We start from the raw sequence: 15,742 nt of genomic DNA, 5'->3' as shown, positions 1-15,742 counted from the left end.
ATGCCATCAGAATTCACCTCCTCATTACCTGGTGCCCAGGGTCGTTACTAAGGCACATCATCTTCTGGAATTTCGAGGGATTTCGGCAATAAATTGATGCAACTGGACTATTCGGGGGGTTTTTGAGGTAGTTAAACACGAATATGCCATCAGAACAGACCTCTGGATAACCTGGTGCCCAAGGTCACTGAAAGAGACGTCATCTTCTGGGGGTTCGGAGGGATTTCGGTATCAAATTGATGCAAACGGATTACTTACAAGTTTTTGAGGTCGCTAAACACGAATATGCCATCATAATTGGCCTCCGGGGTACCTGGTGTCCAGGGTCGCTAATAAGTCACGTCATGTTCTGGGGTTTTGAGGGTTTTCGGCATTTAATAGATTCAAATGGATTACTCACAGGTTTTTGGTCTCGCTTAACACGAATATGTCATCAGAATTTACCTTCGTAGTACCTGGTGCCCAAGGTCGCTACAAAGGCACGTCATCTTCTGGAGTTTTGAGGGATTTCGGCACTGAATTGGTGTAACTGGACTACTCGGGGGGTTTTTGAGGTGGTTAAACACGAAGATGCCATCATGACAGACCTTTGCACCGTAATCCGTTTGCATCAATTTAATACCGAAAGCCCTAGAAACTCCAGAAGATGACGTTCCTTGCAGTGACCTTGGGCAGCAGGTGATCCGGTGGTCTATTCTGATGGCATATTCGTGTTTAACGACTTAAAAACCCCCGAGTAATCCACTTTTATCAATTTAGTGCCGAAATTTCTCAAACTCCAGAACAGGACGCCTCTTGCTGTGAGCTTGGGCTCCAGGTGCACAGGGAGTCGGTTTCGATAGCATATTTGTGTTTAGTGACCTCAAAATCCCGTAAGTAATCCGTTTGCATCAATTTGATACCGAAAGCCCTCGAAACTCTAGAAGATGACGTACCTTTGTAGCGACCCTGGGCACCAGGTACTACGAAGGTCAATTCTGATGACATATTTGTGTTTAGCGACACCAAAAACCCGTGAGTAATCCATTTGCATCAATTAAATGCCGAAAACCCTCGAAACCCCAGAAGATGACGTGACTTATTAGCGACCCTGGGCACCAGGTACCCCAGAGGCCAATTCTGATGGCATATTCATGTTTAGCGACCTCAAAAACCCGTAAGTAATCCGTTTGCATCAATTTGATACCGAAATCCCTCGAAACTCCAAAAGATGACGTCTCTTGCAGTTACCTTGGGCACCAGGTGATCCAGAAGTCTCTTCTGATGGCATATTCGTATTCGTGTTTAACCACCTCAAAAACCCCCCGAATAGTCCAGTTGCATCAATTTAGTGCCGAATTCCCTCGAAACTCCAGAAGATGATGTGCCTTAGTAACGACCCTGGGCACCAAGTACTACGGAGGTCAATTCTGATGACATATTCGTATTTAGGGACCCCTAAAACTCGCGAGTAATCCGTTTGCATTGATTTAATGCCGAAAACCATCGAAACTCCAGAATATGACGTCTCTTGCCGAGACCTTGGGCACCAGGTGATCTGGAGGTCAGTTCTGATGGCGTAATCGTATTCAGTGACGCCAAAAGCCCCCCTAATAATAAATTTTGTTCCTTATTATACTGATTTTCACTTTATTTTTATATTTATGCAATTTTGGATACATTTTATGCACTTTACAGTGCAGTTATGCATTTCCACCCATTTTTGAATAGTAGACTTTTTTTCTGACGTCATCTGAACATAATGCAAAAAACTGCAAGTCTCTAGGTGCTGTATTTAAAAAATTATTTATTTTGTGCTAAATGCCCTGGTCTATCCAATGCATCCATGTAGGAGCTGTTGAGTATTGCATTGTCATTCAGTTCTGAGCTATTCTGAAAATTACAGATGTCTAGTTTTCGGACACACTGACAAAGAACAAGTAAAGCATGTAAAAACGTTTTAAATAAAAATACCTAGGTAAAAAGTAGGGAATAAAAATTATATTTCTAACCAACCACATCTTTCACAACTTTTAAAATTTAGTCCCGAAACCTACTGTTAGGATATTGGAAGTATATAATTCCGCTCAGATATAACAAAAAACAATGTGTTCGATCGATCGGCTAACTCTTTAATTCAGTTTGTGAGGGTACGTTTGGTCCGTTATTCATTCTTTTGGCGAATTCAGTAACTCGTCATACACGAGCGCATTTATTGAAAATCGGGTCCATAGTACGAGACTATGAAAAGCCAGGTCACGTCTCAGATTAAGCCCAACGTATAACGAACGGGCAAAATGGTATTCGACGTTATTTTAACAACAGAATTGGCACAAAATAGGGCGAATGTGTCATATAAAATTTAATTTACAGTACAGCACTGTGTCAATAATACAAGATAATTATTATTTTTTTTTGTAAGGTTATAAGGGTTGCAAAAAAGTCTGGCAACACGGTAATTTCTCGGTAACCGCTACAACGATTTTTATAGTTTTTGTTGAGTAGGGGTCTTCCAATGCGTCCGATATTATAGTGGTAATTACATTGTTGTCAAATCTTCCGTTTCTCTGGAAATCTAATGAAGTTTATTATTTCAAATGGAACACCCTGTATATTTTTTTGCGTTTTGAAGTCCTTAAAAAATACTGATTATTTTTCATGTTATATTCCCTATACCATAATTTCGGAGTTACTGCTACATTTATGAAAAAAATTTAAACAAATTATTAAAATCAATTTTTTCGACCCGAATAGACATTATTTTAGGTTCTTTGGATCATTGGGAATAAAAAAGGTCTTTTGTAATTTTCTTTTAAAGTTAATCGTTTCCGAGATATAAATAATTTAAAACTGAAAAAAAAAATTGAAAAAAGACGAGTTTCTAGGTTTAAAAACACAATTAAACAATATTATTTTTTGAACTGTGTAGTATATCCCTTTGCGGGCAAGTGGTTCCACAGCGGAACCACAAATTCATAAATTTCTAAATCCTTTCCCAGTAAACGCTTGCCGGAACCACGTTCAGATCGGTATCCCCTACCATTTTGTGTTTTAGATCGCTAATGCGGCGACTTTTTTTGTGGCTTCAGTTTGTTTCAAGGAGTGGTTGATATAGGTATGTTACATTTTTTCTTTTTGTCACGCATAACGTATTGTTTTATTTAAACTACGCAAATAAAAGATATGCGAGGTAAGTGAATCATAAATCTATACATATTGATGTTATTTTAGAGTTGTTACAAAAAGTTTTTATATTTTTTCATAAATATGTTGTTTTTTTGCTTTCCAAATATGTGATTCCATGTGGACCCACAAAGCCTATTATTAGCATAATATAAATATTTGTTTTTATTGTTTCAGGAAACCGTTTCTTTAGAGAGCTTGAAGCTCTCGAAGCTGATGAGGTATTTCAACTTATTGAAGAGATACCATCCGGAGAAGAATCAGAAGCTTCCGAAATAGATTCAGATGATGATGGACGAGGGGATGAACCTTCCGATGATACCAATGATGAATCATTTGTTATTGAAGATGATCTTCAAGAAATACAAAATACTGGGGAAAATGAAGACACTGGTACGGACATTGAAATAGAATCAAGTCATCAAGAATCAAGTGAAGACGAAACTAGAGTCAATAATAGGAAAAGAAAACGAACAAAAAAAATACAAGACACAAATACAAAAAACAAAAGTAAAAAGAAACCTAAGAATGAAGAAAAGGTCGTTGTGTGGTGCGATGATTCAAAAAAATTTGGTAAGAGTCCTTCAGCTTTTGTAAGTGATGTAGGTCCTAATGTACCCGAAGAGATAGAAGAACCGCTGGATATATTTATGCTTCTTTTTTCAGAGGAACTTTTGGATACATTAGTATTTCAGACTAACTTGTATGCAACCCAAAAAATAAACAATTTATTCCAACAACAAAAGAAGAAATAAAATGTTTCTTAGGAATCAATATTCTTATGGGTATTAAAAAAGATCCAAGTTACAGGGATTATTGGTCTGCAAGATCTGATTTACGGGACACCTATATATCATCTGCTATGTCTCGAAATCGGTTTGATTGGTTTTTGGGTAACATGCACCTAAATGACAACATTATTGCTCCTAAAAAAGGTGCTAATGATTACGACAAATTGTATAAAGTAAGACCAATGATAGATAGATTGACGGAAACATTTGAGAAGTATTATAATCCAAGTAAATGCCAGTCAGTTGATGAAGGAATGATTAAGTTCAAGGGGCGAAGCTCACTACGACAATACATGCCGAAAAAACCGACAAAAAGGGGTTATAAAGTATGGGTGTGAGCAAATGAATCTGGTTTTGTTTCGCAATTCCAAATTTATACAGGTAAAACAGATGATCTTGCAGAAAAAAGGTTAGGGGCTAGAGTGGTCAAAGATTTAACAAGTACTCTTGCTGGTAAGTGCCATGAAGTATATATGGACAATTTTTTTACTTCTTATCTACTCTTAAAAGAACTACGGGCCCAATATATATATGCTTGTGGAACAGCAAAGCTGAATACAAAATTTTTGCCCAAAGATTTCTCTAACGATAAATCAATGAAACGTGGTGACACATGTTGGAAAATTAGTAATGGGGGCATATTGGCAACAAAATGGATGGATAACAAATCTGTTCATTTCTTGAGCAATTTTCATAACCCTGAAGATATGCAGGAAATCTCAAGAAAAAAAAAGATGGCTCCAAAAAAACTTTTACTGGTCTTACAGTGGTGACAGATTATAATAAACATATGGGTTATGTAGACAAATCAGACATGTACAAGGCTTGCTATGCAATAGATCGTAAATCTAAAAAATGGTGGCATCGAATTTTCTGGCACTTTGTTGATCTAACAATTGTAAACGCATATATCATATTCAAAGAAAGATCTCAAACACCATCAATTACTCTCAAAGTTTTTCATTTAGCAGTATCTGCAGGTTTGATAGGAGCTGATCCTTCCAATCCCCAAAGAGGAAGACCAAGTTCCAAAGCAGATGTGACGAATAAATTTAAAATTCAGTTTCCCATTGAAATACGCACCAACAAAGCTGCTCATATGCCCATTCATGGCAATAAAGTTCGATGTGCTCACCGTAGCACTAGAAACCAACCTCATAAAACTAGATGGCACTGTTCCCCATGTAAAGTTGGGCTTTGTCTCACGGATAAATCTAATTGCTTTTTAAGTTTTCATAAAAAATAACAATAACTTTTTTGAATTCATACATATTTCCTCTGGTTGTAATTGTTTTTGTAATTTTCATGCGAAATAAATAACTTTTTTTAATTCATATTTATTTCCCTGTGGTTCCACCATGGAACCACCTCCAAACTCCACGAAGGTGTCATAAAAAAAATTATTTCAAATTTTTGGTGTTAAATTTTAGAGCAAATACAGTCGAACCCGCTTATTAGAATACCTGTTATAAGAATATCCCGGTTTAAGGAATAGAAATTTGAGGTCCCGAAACGTTTCTATTAGCCACCTATGATCAGTTATTAGAATATCCCGGTTTTAGGAATATTTTTACTTGGCACGAAGGCTATTCCAATAAGCGGGTTCGACTGTAACACAATTTTTGTTGAAAAATATATTTTACTGCGAATAACATAATTCGGGCTGCAAAGGGATATAAATTCAAGTTCAAACCTTATTTTATCAGTTACCGATAAATAATTTGGACTTATTTAATTTTAAAATATTGTTTTTTAGTTGTAATCCCCCGTCCTCTCATATGCGCTTCATTAATAATAAAAAAAAAAACAGTATTTTAGAACAGACTGTGCCAAAAATTCTTATAGTGACCTGATAGAAGAAGGTTTGAGATTTAATGTAGGTTCTTCGTAATTTCAAAAATATTTTTTTTTACTTATCTTTTTGAACCTTGAAAATCGTCATTTTTCGACTTTTTCAGTTTTAAATTGTTTATAACTCAGAAACGATTAACTTTAGAAGAAAATTACAACAGACCTTTTTTGTTCCCAATGATCCAACAAACCTAAAATATTGTCTACCCGGGCCGAAAAAGTGGATTTTTATAATTTGTTCACACATTTCTTTTTGTAATAAATGTATCAATAACTCCGAAATTATGGCGTTTGGGTATAGGGAATATATCATGAAAAATAATTAGTATTTCTTAAGGACCTTAAAACGCAAATAATATACACGGTGTTCTATTTAAAATAAGAAAATTAATTAGATTTCCAGAAAAATCGAAGATCTGGCAACAATGTAATTTCCATTATAATATCGGCCGCATTAAAATACCCTTATCCACCAAAATCTATAAAAATCGTTCTAGCGGTTTCCGAGAAATTACCGTGTTGCCAGACTTTTTCGCAACCCTGTAAGTATATAGTATTCAAAGGTACATATACATATAATACACAAAATATAGTTCACAAGATTCACAATTATAGTTCACAATTCTTGTGAGATTGTTTTCTGTTTTGTATAATATGAATCCATACACGTCATCTTCTTATTCTTGTAGTGCCGACTCGATTAATTAAGGTTGGCTATAACCATTGAAAATTCGTCTGCTTTTCTTAGAAGCGTCTGTATGTTTAACCCGGTCCAGTCGAAAATATTTTCAGCATTCATAATCAGCTACAATAACTCGTACTTATAATTTCTAAGTATGTGCCCCTGGCTGAGTGACTAATGTACCTATATGCCATAAAAAAAAGTATGTGCCCCAAATTTGCTGTCTTTCTCGGTCTCTTCTTATTCTGTGCAAAACAGGTCCAGTCCATTTCTCTAAGTCAGCATTAAAAATGCAGGTTTCGGTACCATAAATAAGAATAGAGTACCTAGATAAAACATTTTACTATCCGGTATCGAATTTGCAGATTTAGTCTTTGGTTACACTGAATGCTCTTCATCTTCATAAAGGCTGCTCTTGATTGATCTATTCTTGATCTTCTTCTTCGTGTTCTTCTTCTTCTAGTGGCGATTCCACTAATAACGGTTGGCTATAACCATAACCATTGAAGACACTGAATGCCAAACAACACCCCTGATTACCATTGAAGAAAGTCACGTCAGCTATTAAAACAACTAAACATGGTAAAGCTGTAGGGCCTGATCAGTTTTATGTAGAATTCCTAAAACTTATGGGTCTGGATCCCGCGTATGAAAAAAAAATTGATTAATAGCAAGCTGAAAATTTGTTAATAGCTTAAGGGTGTCTAGTCGGATAAGCTTTGATATATGAGAACACTGTAACAGGGGCAGTTTTAATTGTGGAACAGGTTAAAAATTTGGAACGGTCAGACCACGAAAACGGCATGGTAGGGGAGCCCAAGCGGGGATTTTTGCAGTTACTCGAGCGCGTCAGATTATTACATGGGGAGAAACCTTGAACCCTGAAAATGTACCCCTACCATATATTGGCTCTTAATGCAGGGGAGTTCGTTAGGGGGGCCCGAAAAAAAAAATCTCTCCTTAGAAAAACTCGAAATCGTCAGATTAAGATAATGTAAGTAAAGTACATGCAAAACAGTGTATATTTCAAAAATCTGACGATTTGAGCGGGGGGCGTAAGGAAATGGGTGAGTCCCAAAGTTTCACAAGAAAAAAGCGAATAATTCGCGAAATGAATGACAGATCGAAAAAATAAAAAAAAACATTCTCAATATTTTTCAAAAATCTATCGAATGATACCAAACACGACTTCTCACGGAGAGGGGTGGGAGGTAAATTTAAAATTTTAAATACGAATCCCGCGATATTTCTCGAAATGAACATCAGATCGAAAAACTGAAAAATACAAAAATACCAAATTTCTTGTAAAAGGTATATATTAAAATACCCTAAATAAGGGTCACAATACAAAACGTTTTCGGATTAAGGAATCCATCATCAGTGTTTAAAAGCCCTAAAATTAAGTATAACCTAATTAAATGAGATAAAAGTTAAAATTGACAGAGGTTTTCAAGAACAAGAGGTCATACTTACAAAATTTGCATGCCTGAGCCACCAAAATGTATAGGGTAAAAACCCTTTAAATGCAAATAATAAAGATATTTTACATAAATATGTAAAATATCTTTATTATTTACATTTAAAGGGTTTTTACCCTATACATTTTGGTGGCTCAGGCATGCAAATTTTGTAAGTATGACCTCTTGTTCTTGAAAACCTCTGTCAATTTTAACTTTTATCTCATTTAATTAGGTTATACTTAATTTAGGGCTTTTAAACACTGATGATGGATTCCTTAATCCGAAAACGTTTTGTATTGTGACCCTTATTTAGGGTATTTTAATATATACCTTTTACAAGAAACTTGGTATTTTTGTGATTTACGGTATACAGCCAGCTACAGGAAGTTTATTTTCCTCGTGGATTTTGAAAAATACACTTATTCAATATTTTTGAAAAATCTATCGAATGGTACCAAACACGACCCCCACAGAGTGGGGGTGGGGGATTACTTTAAAATCTTAAATGGGGGCCCTCATTTTTTATTGCAGATTTGGATTCCTTACGTAAAAATAAGTAACTTTTATTCAAGACATTTTTTCGAATTATGGATAGATGGCGCTATAATCTAAAAAAACGATTGTTGGAAATGGAAGATTAAATTAAAAATGGAAAGTCCCCACTAAAATGGAAAGCTTTACTTAACTTTTTTTGGTTTTAGGATCTACTCTTCACAACCCAATAGGTCCTCATAACGCTCGAGTGACTGCACATTTAGCATACTTTGCTCCCCTACCAGCACATTTATTTTGTCCGACAGAACAGACTTAAACTCTCCGAACAGAGATTAAACTCTCATGCAAAAATCAGACTGCTATTTATCACTTGTTATAATTCCTATCATTTGACATATTCTAAATTTTCCACTAATTAAAACGCCCATTTGGTGATAAATAGCAGTCTGATTTTTGCATGAGAGTTTAATCTCTGTTCGTAGAGTTTAAGTCTGTTCTGTCGGATAAAATACATTTGCCGTTTTCGTGGTCTGACCGTTCCAAATTTTTAACCTGTTAAACCACAATTAAAACTTCTCCTGTTCCAGTGTTCCCATATATCAAAGTTTGTCCGAATAGACACCCTTAAGCTATTAACAAATTTTCAGCTTGCTATTATTCAACTTTTTTTCATATGCGGAATCCAGACCTATTATGGATGAACAAGGAATAAAATGGATAACAACTGTATTCAACAAAATATACGTAATTGGAAAAATACCCCAAAGCTGGTTAAAGCCGACCTTCATAACTTTACCCAAAAAAGTAAATGCCAGAACATGTGAAAACTACAGAACAATTAGCCTAATGAGCCACTTACTCAAAACGTTTCTGAAAGTAATACACGGCAGAATATATTAAAATGCGAAGAACCGATATCACGGACGCAGTTTGGATTCCGCGATGCCTTAGGCACCCGAGAGGCTCTATTCGCTGTCCAAGTGCTTATGCAAAGATGCAGGGATGTTAACTGTGACGTGTGTATTTGTTTTATCGACTACAAAAAGGCGTTTGATAGAGTAAAACATGATAAACTCATAAACATCTTGAAGGAAGCGGGAGTAGATGATAGAGACTTGAGAATCATATATAATTTGTATTACAACCAAACTGCCAATATTAAAGTGGATGACCAATTGACAGAGGCAGTCTCCATAGATAGAGGAGTGAGGCAAGGATGCATCCTGTCCCCGGTGCTGTTTAATATATACTCTGAATGTATCTTCGCGCAAGCGCTGGGAGAACTACAGGAAGGCGTATTAGTCAATGGAGTGCGTCTGAACAACATTAGATATGCCGACGACGCTGTAGTTTTTGCAGACAGTCTAGATGGTTTGCAAAGAATAATGTCGCGCATATGAGATATAAGTAGAGAATACGGACTTGATCTTAATACGAAAAAAACAAAGTACATGGTGGTCAGTAAGCGCGAAATATTAAATACACAGCTTTTGGTTAACCAACATTTAATTGACAGGGTCGACAGCTACACATACCTTAGTACCAACATAAACAGCAAGTGGGACCACTCAAGTGAAATAAAACAACGCATAGGAAAAGCGAGATCAGCGTTCATAATGATGAAGTTTTTTTTCAGAAGCCACGATTTACCTCTTGCTACCAAAATCTCTATCATTAGATGCTATGTCTTTTCTACGTTACTATACGGAGTAGAGGCCTGGACACTTTCAGAGGCTTCTTTGAGAAAACACGAGGCATTCGAGATGTGGTGTTACAGGCGCATTTTGAGAATTTCGTGGGTGGATCTTGTGACTAATGTTGAGGTTCTACGTAGAATAGGTAAGGAATGCGAGATTATTAACACAACCAAAGAGCGCAAACTAGAATATCTTGGCCATGTTATGAGGAATGAACAGAGATATGGCTTGTTGCAACTCATTCTTCAAGGCAAGGTATTTGGAAAGAGAGGACCAGGGAGAAGAAGAATATCTTGGCTTCAAAACCTGAGAAAGTGGTTTAATACATCAACAACCGGACTATTCAGAATAGCAGTAAGCAAATTTAGGATAGCCATGCTGATCGCCAACATTTGGAATGGATCAACACCTTATTAAGAAGAAGATGGCCATTGCATCTGCTTTTCTTAAAAGCGTATGTGTGTTAAACCCAGTCCAGTCACGAATGTGTTCATAATTCTGTATCAAATTTCTATAATCCAGACTCTTAAATATTTCATTTTGTTTACTTGTTCAATACCTTGATTTTTTATCAGGAAACTTGTTATGAATTTATTCCTCTTATTGATAACCATGGTTTTTGTTTTCTTTATGCTTATTATTAAACCAAATTGTTCCCCACTATAACAAATTTTGTTTAGTTGCGTCTGCAGGTCTTTCTCACGTTCAGCGATAATGACTGTATCGTCTGCATAACAAATGTTATTTATATTTTCACCATTTATCTTGATCCCTTCTGTATAGTTTTCAAGTGCTTGTGAATATAACTCTTCAGAGTATATATTAATAATAGTAATGGTGAAAGTGCAACCATGTTGTGTTTATGTAACATGTGATGCTAGTGGATATGGTTAAGGATGTGTTTTAAGTCATAAAATAAATAATGTTGAAAAAAGAGTAATGTTTGGTTCAAGTACTTTGTCTGTAAATGAAAAAAATTATAGCAATTTAGAGCGTGAGGCCCTTGCAATTATTTTTGCAATAAAAAAATTTCATAAATGTTTCTATGGAAGAAAATTTTCTTAATTACGGATCATCAACTTTTACAATTCATATTTGGAAAAAAAACAAAGGTGTCTCGACATCTGCTGCATCTAGAATCACACGATGGGAAGTTACATTATCTGGGTATCAATATGACATTCAATATAGAAAAGGTTCGTCTATCAGTAATGCTGATGGTTTGTCACGTTTACCTTGTAATAATAAAACAGGGATTTCTGATTTTTTGTATTCATTTAGTTTGGTTAATCAAATACCTCTTAATGCAGAAGATATAGCCAAGGAAACAAATAAAGATCTAATTTTGCTTAAGGTAAAAGATTTAACTATTTCTGGGTGGCCTAATAATTATGTCTTAGATTCTAGTTTAGAGCCCTATTTTAAAAAAGAAATGAGTTGTCTATGTGGAACAATTGCATTTTACTAGGGAATAAAACAGTTATACCAAAAGTCTTGCAAAATGAAGTTTTAAAGTTATTTCATGAACAGCATGATGGAATAGTACGTAGTAAAATGCTAATGCGATCCTACTCTTGGTGGCCTAATATGAATAAGAGTATAGAAAGATTTGTAGCATCTTGTGACATATTTTCAACAGAATCAAAATTTTACTAATAATAATAGCATGTTGTCGTCATGGCCATCAGCACCACATAATTGTTTAGAGTTCATATTGATTTCTTTAAAAAATTTGGATTTAATTTTTTGTTGCTTTTGGATCAAAAACTGGTTGCACTTTCACCATTACTATTATTAATATAAATGGCTAGAAATCAAAATGATGAAAAATGGCACAGATGCTTCAGAAACAATTTATGACTTAAAAACTATTTTTGCTAATTTTGGTCTTCCAACCGAACTAGTTTCTGATAGTAGTCCTCCATATAATTATATAGACTTTGTGCCATTTCTGCAGGCAAATGGGATTAAACCTGTTAAGTTTAAGTCACCAGGATATCACCCACAAAGTAATGGGTTGGCTGAAAGGGGCGTTGAAACAATCAAAAAATCTTTAGAAAAAACATTGTTTTCAGAAAATAGAAAAGATATGTCAGAAAAATTAGTTTTGAATAAGTTACAAAATTATCTTTTTATTTACAGAAATATCCCTTCGACTGTAACAGGAGTCTCACCTGCCGAAGCTGTTTTTAAAAATAGGCCTAGAACACGCTTTGATTTGTTAAATACAGCAAGTCAAAATAAATGTATTAAGTCTAATATATAATGAGTTCGACACGAGTACCTGAGCGAGTAACACCGTTTTTGCTGATCTCGTAAATTACCGTGTTTATAAATAGTTTTTAAACTTGTTTTACGTTTTTAGACTTGTTCCGGACAAAAACAAATTGCAGTGTATACCAGTGTAGTGTGTATATACGTGTACTTTAGCAGCTTTCACCACTATGGTGCATAATAAGTTGCATAATAAGGTGCAACCTCCTGACTCTCAATAATTATGGCAATCCAAACTCAAGAAGCTGTCTTTGACTACGAGGACAGCTCAATACCAACAATTTCAACAAATCAAACTGCAAACAACACCAAGTCAACCACCAACAATAACATCGTATACAGCTGCATTAAAAGCCGTCCCGAGACCAGTGTTTCCGAAAAAAAAATCAGGCCGTAATTCTTCATGCAGAGAACAGTTTAAAACTATATGACTACGTTCACGCAATTGTTAATATCATTGGAGCCAAGAATATTTGCTTCGCATCTAGAATATCTAATAATAGGGTGTGTATTTACTTATCTAATTCCGAACTAGTTGAAAAATTGATAAATTCTCACCCATTAATTCAAATCAACACATTTTCTATACATTCGAAGGCTCATATCTCCAACCAAAAGAATTTTAATTTTGAGTATTTCACCTTTTATTCCTCATGAAGTTGCTGAAAATAGTATAAAAAGTCTTGGTTTACACCTAGCATCCCCCATATCTTTTCTCAAAGCAGGTATCCCTGGAGCCACGTATATTAAGTTACGTTAATACAGTCACGTATTTAGTTCCAGGCGCCCAACTTTATGTAAATTCCCCTTCTGAAAACTACGAACTACAGACATCATTACTTATTCCATATGATGCCACCGAACATAGAATATTCCTTTATACATATAGAATGGAATGTTTTATCTGCAAGCAAATAGGACATGTTGCAAATAACTGCAACAATCCCCATCTTCCAGTATTCCTACACAGTCAGAAACCCAAGCCCCAACTTCTAACATTGAACCTAGCACGAACATAAATGAAAGCGACCAGTCATCTCAATTTCAAGGAACAGTCCAAAAAAGACCTCCTTCATCTTCCATCATTCCTACACAGAGAAAGACCCAAGCCCCACCCACTAACATTGAACGTAGCGCGAGCATAAATGAAAACGACCAGTCATCTCAAATTCCAGCAACAGGCCTAAAAAGACCCCCTTCGGACTCACTTAATGACGAATCTAGTCTTCCTACATCTCCATTAGCTGACACCTTCGAAGTGCAACCTCCTGATATCCCCAATGAATTAAAAAGTAATAAGAAATCCAAGAAGAAGGGGGCGAAAAACGGATGATAATATTATCACGATATTACTAGACTTGACATAACTGAATACTACAACAAAAATCCACAAAATATCCTCTCTCTAAACGAACTTTTTGCGTTTTTAGAAAATAGTAAAGGTAGCAATGACCCCTACCATGAAGCCTTAGATTTTACAAACGACATCAACACACTTCTTACCAATTTATATTCTATGTATACATACCTTTCTGAAAGAACAATAAAAAACAGACTTACACGATTAATAAAAAAAAAATCAAACAACAATGCAATGATAAATCTGCAGAAAATAATAATACAAGAACAATACCGTGTCTTTTACAAACAGATCATAGTGACGACGAGTCATTCTACGATACTTCTTTTACCTCCCAACAGTCACAAAAATAAATAACATCTCTCACTTTACTTTATCCTTCACTCTAATCCAGTGGAACTGCAATGGATTTTATCCACGCTTAGAACACCTTCAACATCTCACCTCTGAATTCTCCCCAGAGTTTTTCTGTCTCCAAGAAACAAACTTCACCCATTCTCATACACCTTTTGTACAAAACTACATTGGCTACCTTTTTATCAGAACTTCGCACCTACGAGCAAGTGGCGGGACATCAATCTTCGTTTCCTCTGATGTATACCATCAACAATTCCATCTAGACACCGATCTCGAAGCTACAGCAATAACCGCTTGGTGTCCACAAAAAATCGTAATATGCAACTTATACATCCCTCCAAATTACAAAATATCTCCAACTGAAATCACAAATTTAATTAATCAGCTTCCAACTCCATTTATTCTAGTTGGTGACTTTAACTCCCATAGTCCTATGTGGGGGTCCAAAAGAACATCTGCGCGTGGCAAACTAATTGAAAAGGTGATAAATTATTTAAATATAAATGTTCTAAATACAGGCAGCAGCACATATTTTCATTTTCAATCTGGCAACAAATCATCTATTGATCTAAGTATTTGTGAACCTGGTTCTCCTCCTCTCCTCTCCTGGTACACATTGGACGACCTATACAATAGTAGCCAGTACCCAATAATCATCTCTAATAATACTTCTCAACCCATTCAAACTAAGATTAAATGGAAAATTTCAAAAGCAAACTGGAATATTTTTAGCGAAACTGTTAGGAAAAAAACCGATCAGATCTTGTTTGAATATGATGTAAACAAAAACGTAGATGTTTTTACTAATTGTTTACTCTCTTCAGCTGAACAATGCATTGGCGCATACAATACAAATTTCACAAGAAAATGAGCTGTGCCATGGTGGAATAATACATGCCAAACTGCTGTAAGAGAATGTAAAAAAGCTTTAAATAAATACCGACGAACACGCAATTAATCAGATCTTATACATTTCAAAAAAATAAGAGTCTTATCGAAACGTACCCTCAAGGAAAGCAAGATGGATTCGTGGAAAAAATACGTTATCTCTATTAACTCTATCACAAATCCCTCTCAAGTATGGAATAAAATCAGACAAATGAAAGGGCACAACACATCATATAAAATTCCTGAACTTATCCAAGAAAATAAAGTTATTACTGATGACCAAGAAATTTCAGAAATAATTGCTAAATATTTTAGCAACAAAACGAAAGCTAAAAATATATCCTTAGAACAACAAACATCCACAAAAACTTACGCAACAAATTCCAGTTATATAGAGTGTATAAATCTTTCATTTTGTTTGCCAGAACTCGAATTTGCCATTTCCACTTTAAAAAATTCGGCACCAGGACCCGATATGATCCCCTCAATTTTCCTTAAAAATCTACACTACTTGAGCTTTATAATATTATATGGACAATCCAAGAATTTCCTTCTCTTTGGCAACAATCGCTTGTTATTCCAATCAAGAAATCTGATTCACTGTATAAAACAGTAAACTCTTTCTGACCAATCTCTTTGACATGCACACTGTGCAAACTCTTAGAAAAGATGCTTAAATTTTAACTTACCTGGTATCTTGAAAAGCAATGTTTTTTTGACAAAGT

The 15,742-nt window shown here is 35.3% G+C and overlaps 1 protein-coding gene across 1 annotated transcript; it reads left to right on the top strand.

Annotated features, from left to right (window-relative positions):
• Positions 1–3,094: 3,094 nt before the first annotated feature.
• On the top strand, positions 3,095–3,975 carry LOC126882377 (uncharacterized). Its single transcript, XM_050647300.1, has 2 exons — positions 3,095–3,169; positions 3,340–3,975. The coding sequence occupies exons 1-2, from the start codon at positions 3,163–3,165 to the stop codon at positions 3,915–3,917; spliced, it is 585 nt and encodes a 194-aa protein (XP_050503257.1). The 5' UTR covers positions 3,095–3,162; the 3' UTR covers positions 3,918–3,975.
• Positions 3,976–15,742: the final 11,767 nt, after the last annotated feature.

The sequence above is a fragment of the Diabrotica virgifera genome, chromosome 1 (genome assembly GCF_917563875.1).
Source record: "Diabrotica virgifera virgifera chromosome 1, PGI_DIABVI_V3a".
NCBI lineage: Eukaryota > Metazoa > Arthropoda > Insecta > Coleoptera > Chrysomelidae > Diabrotica > Diabrotica virgifera.
This window is presented reverse-complemented; position numbering and strand designations above follow the sequence as displayed.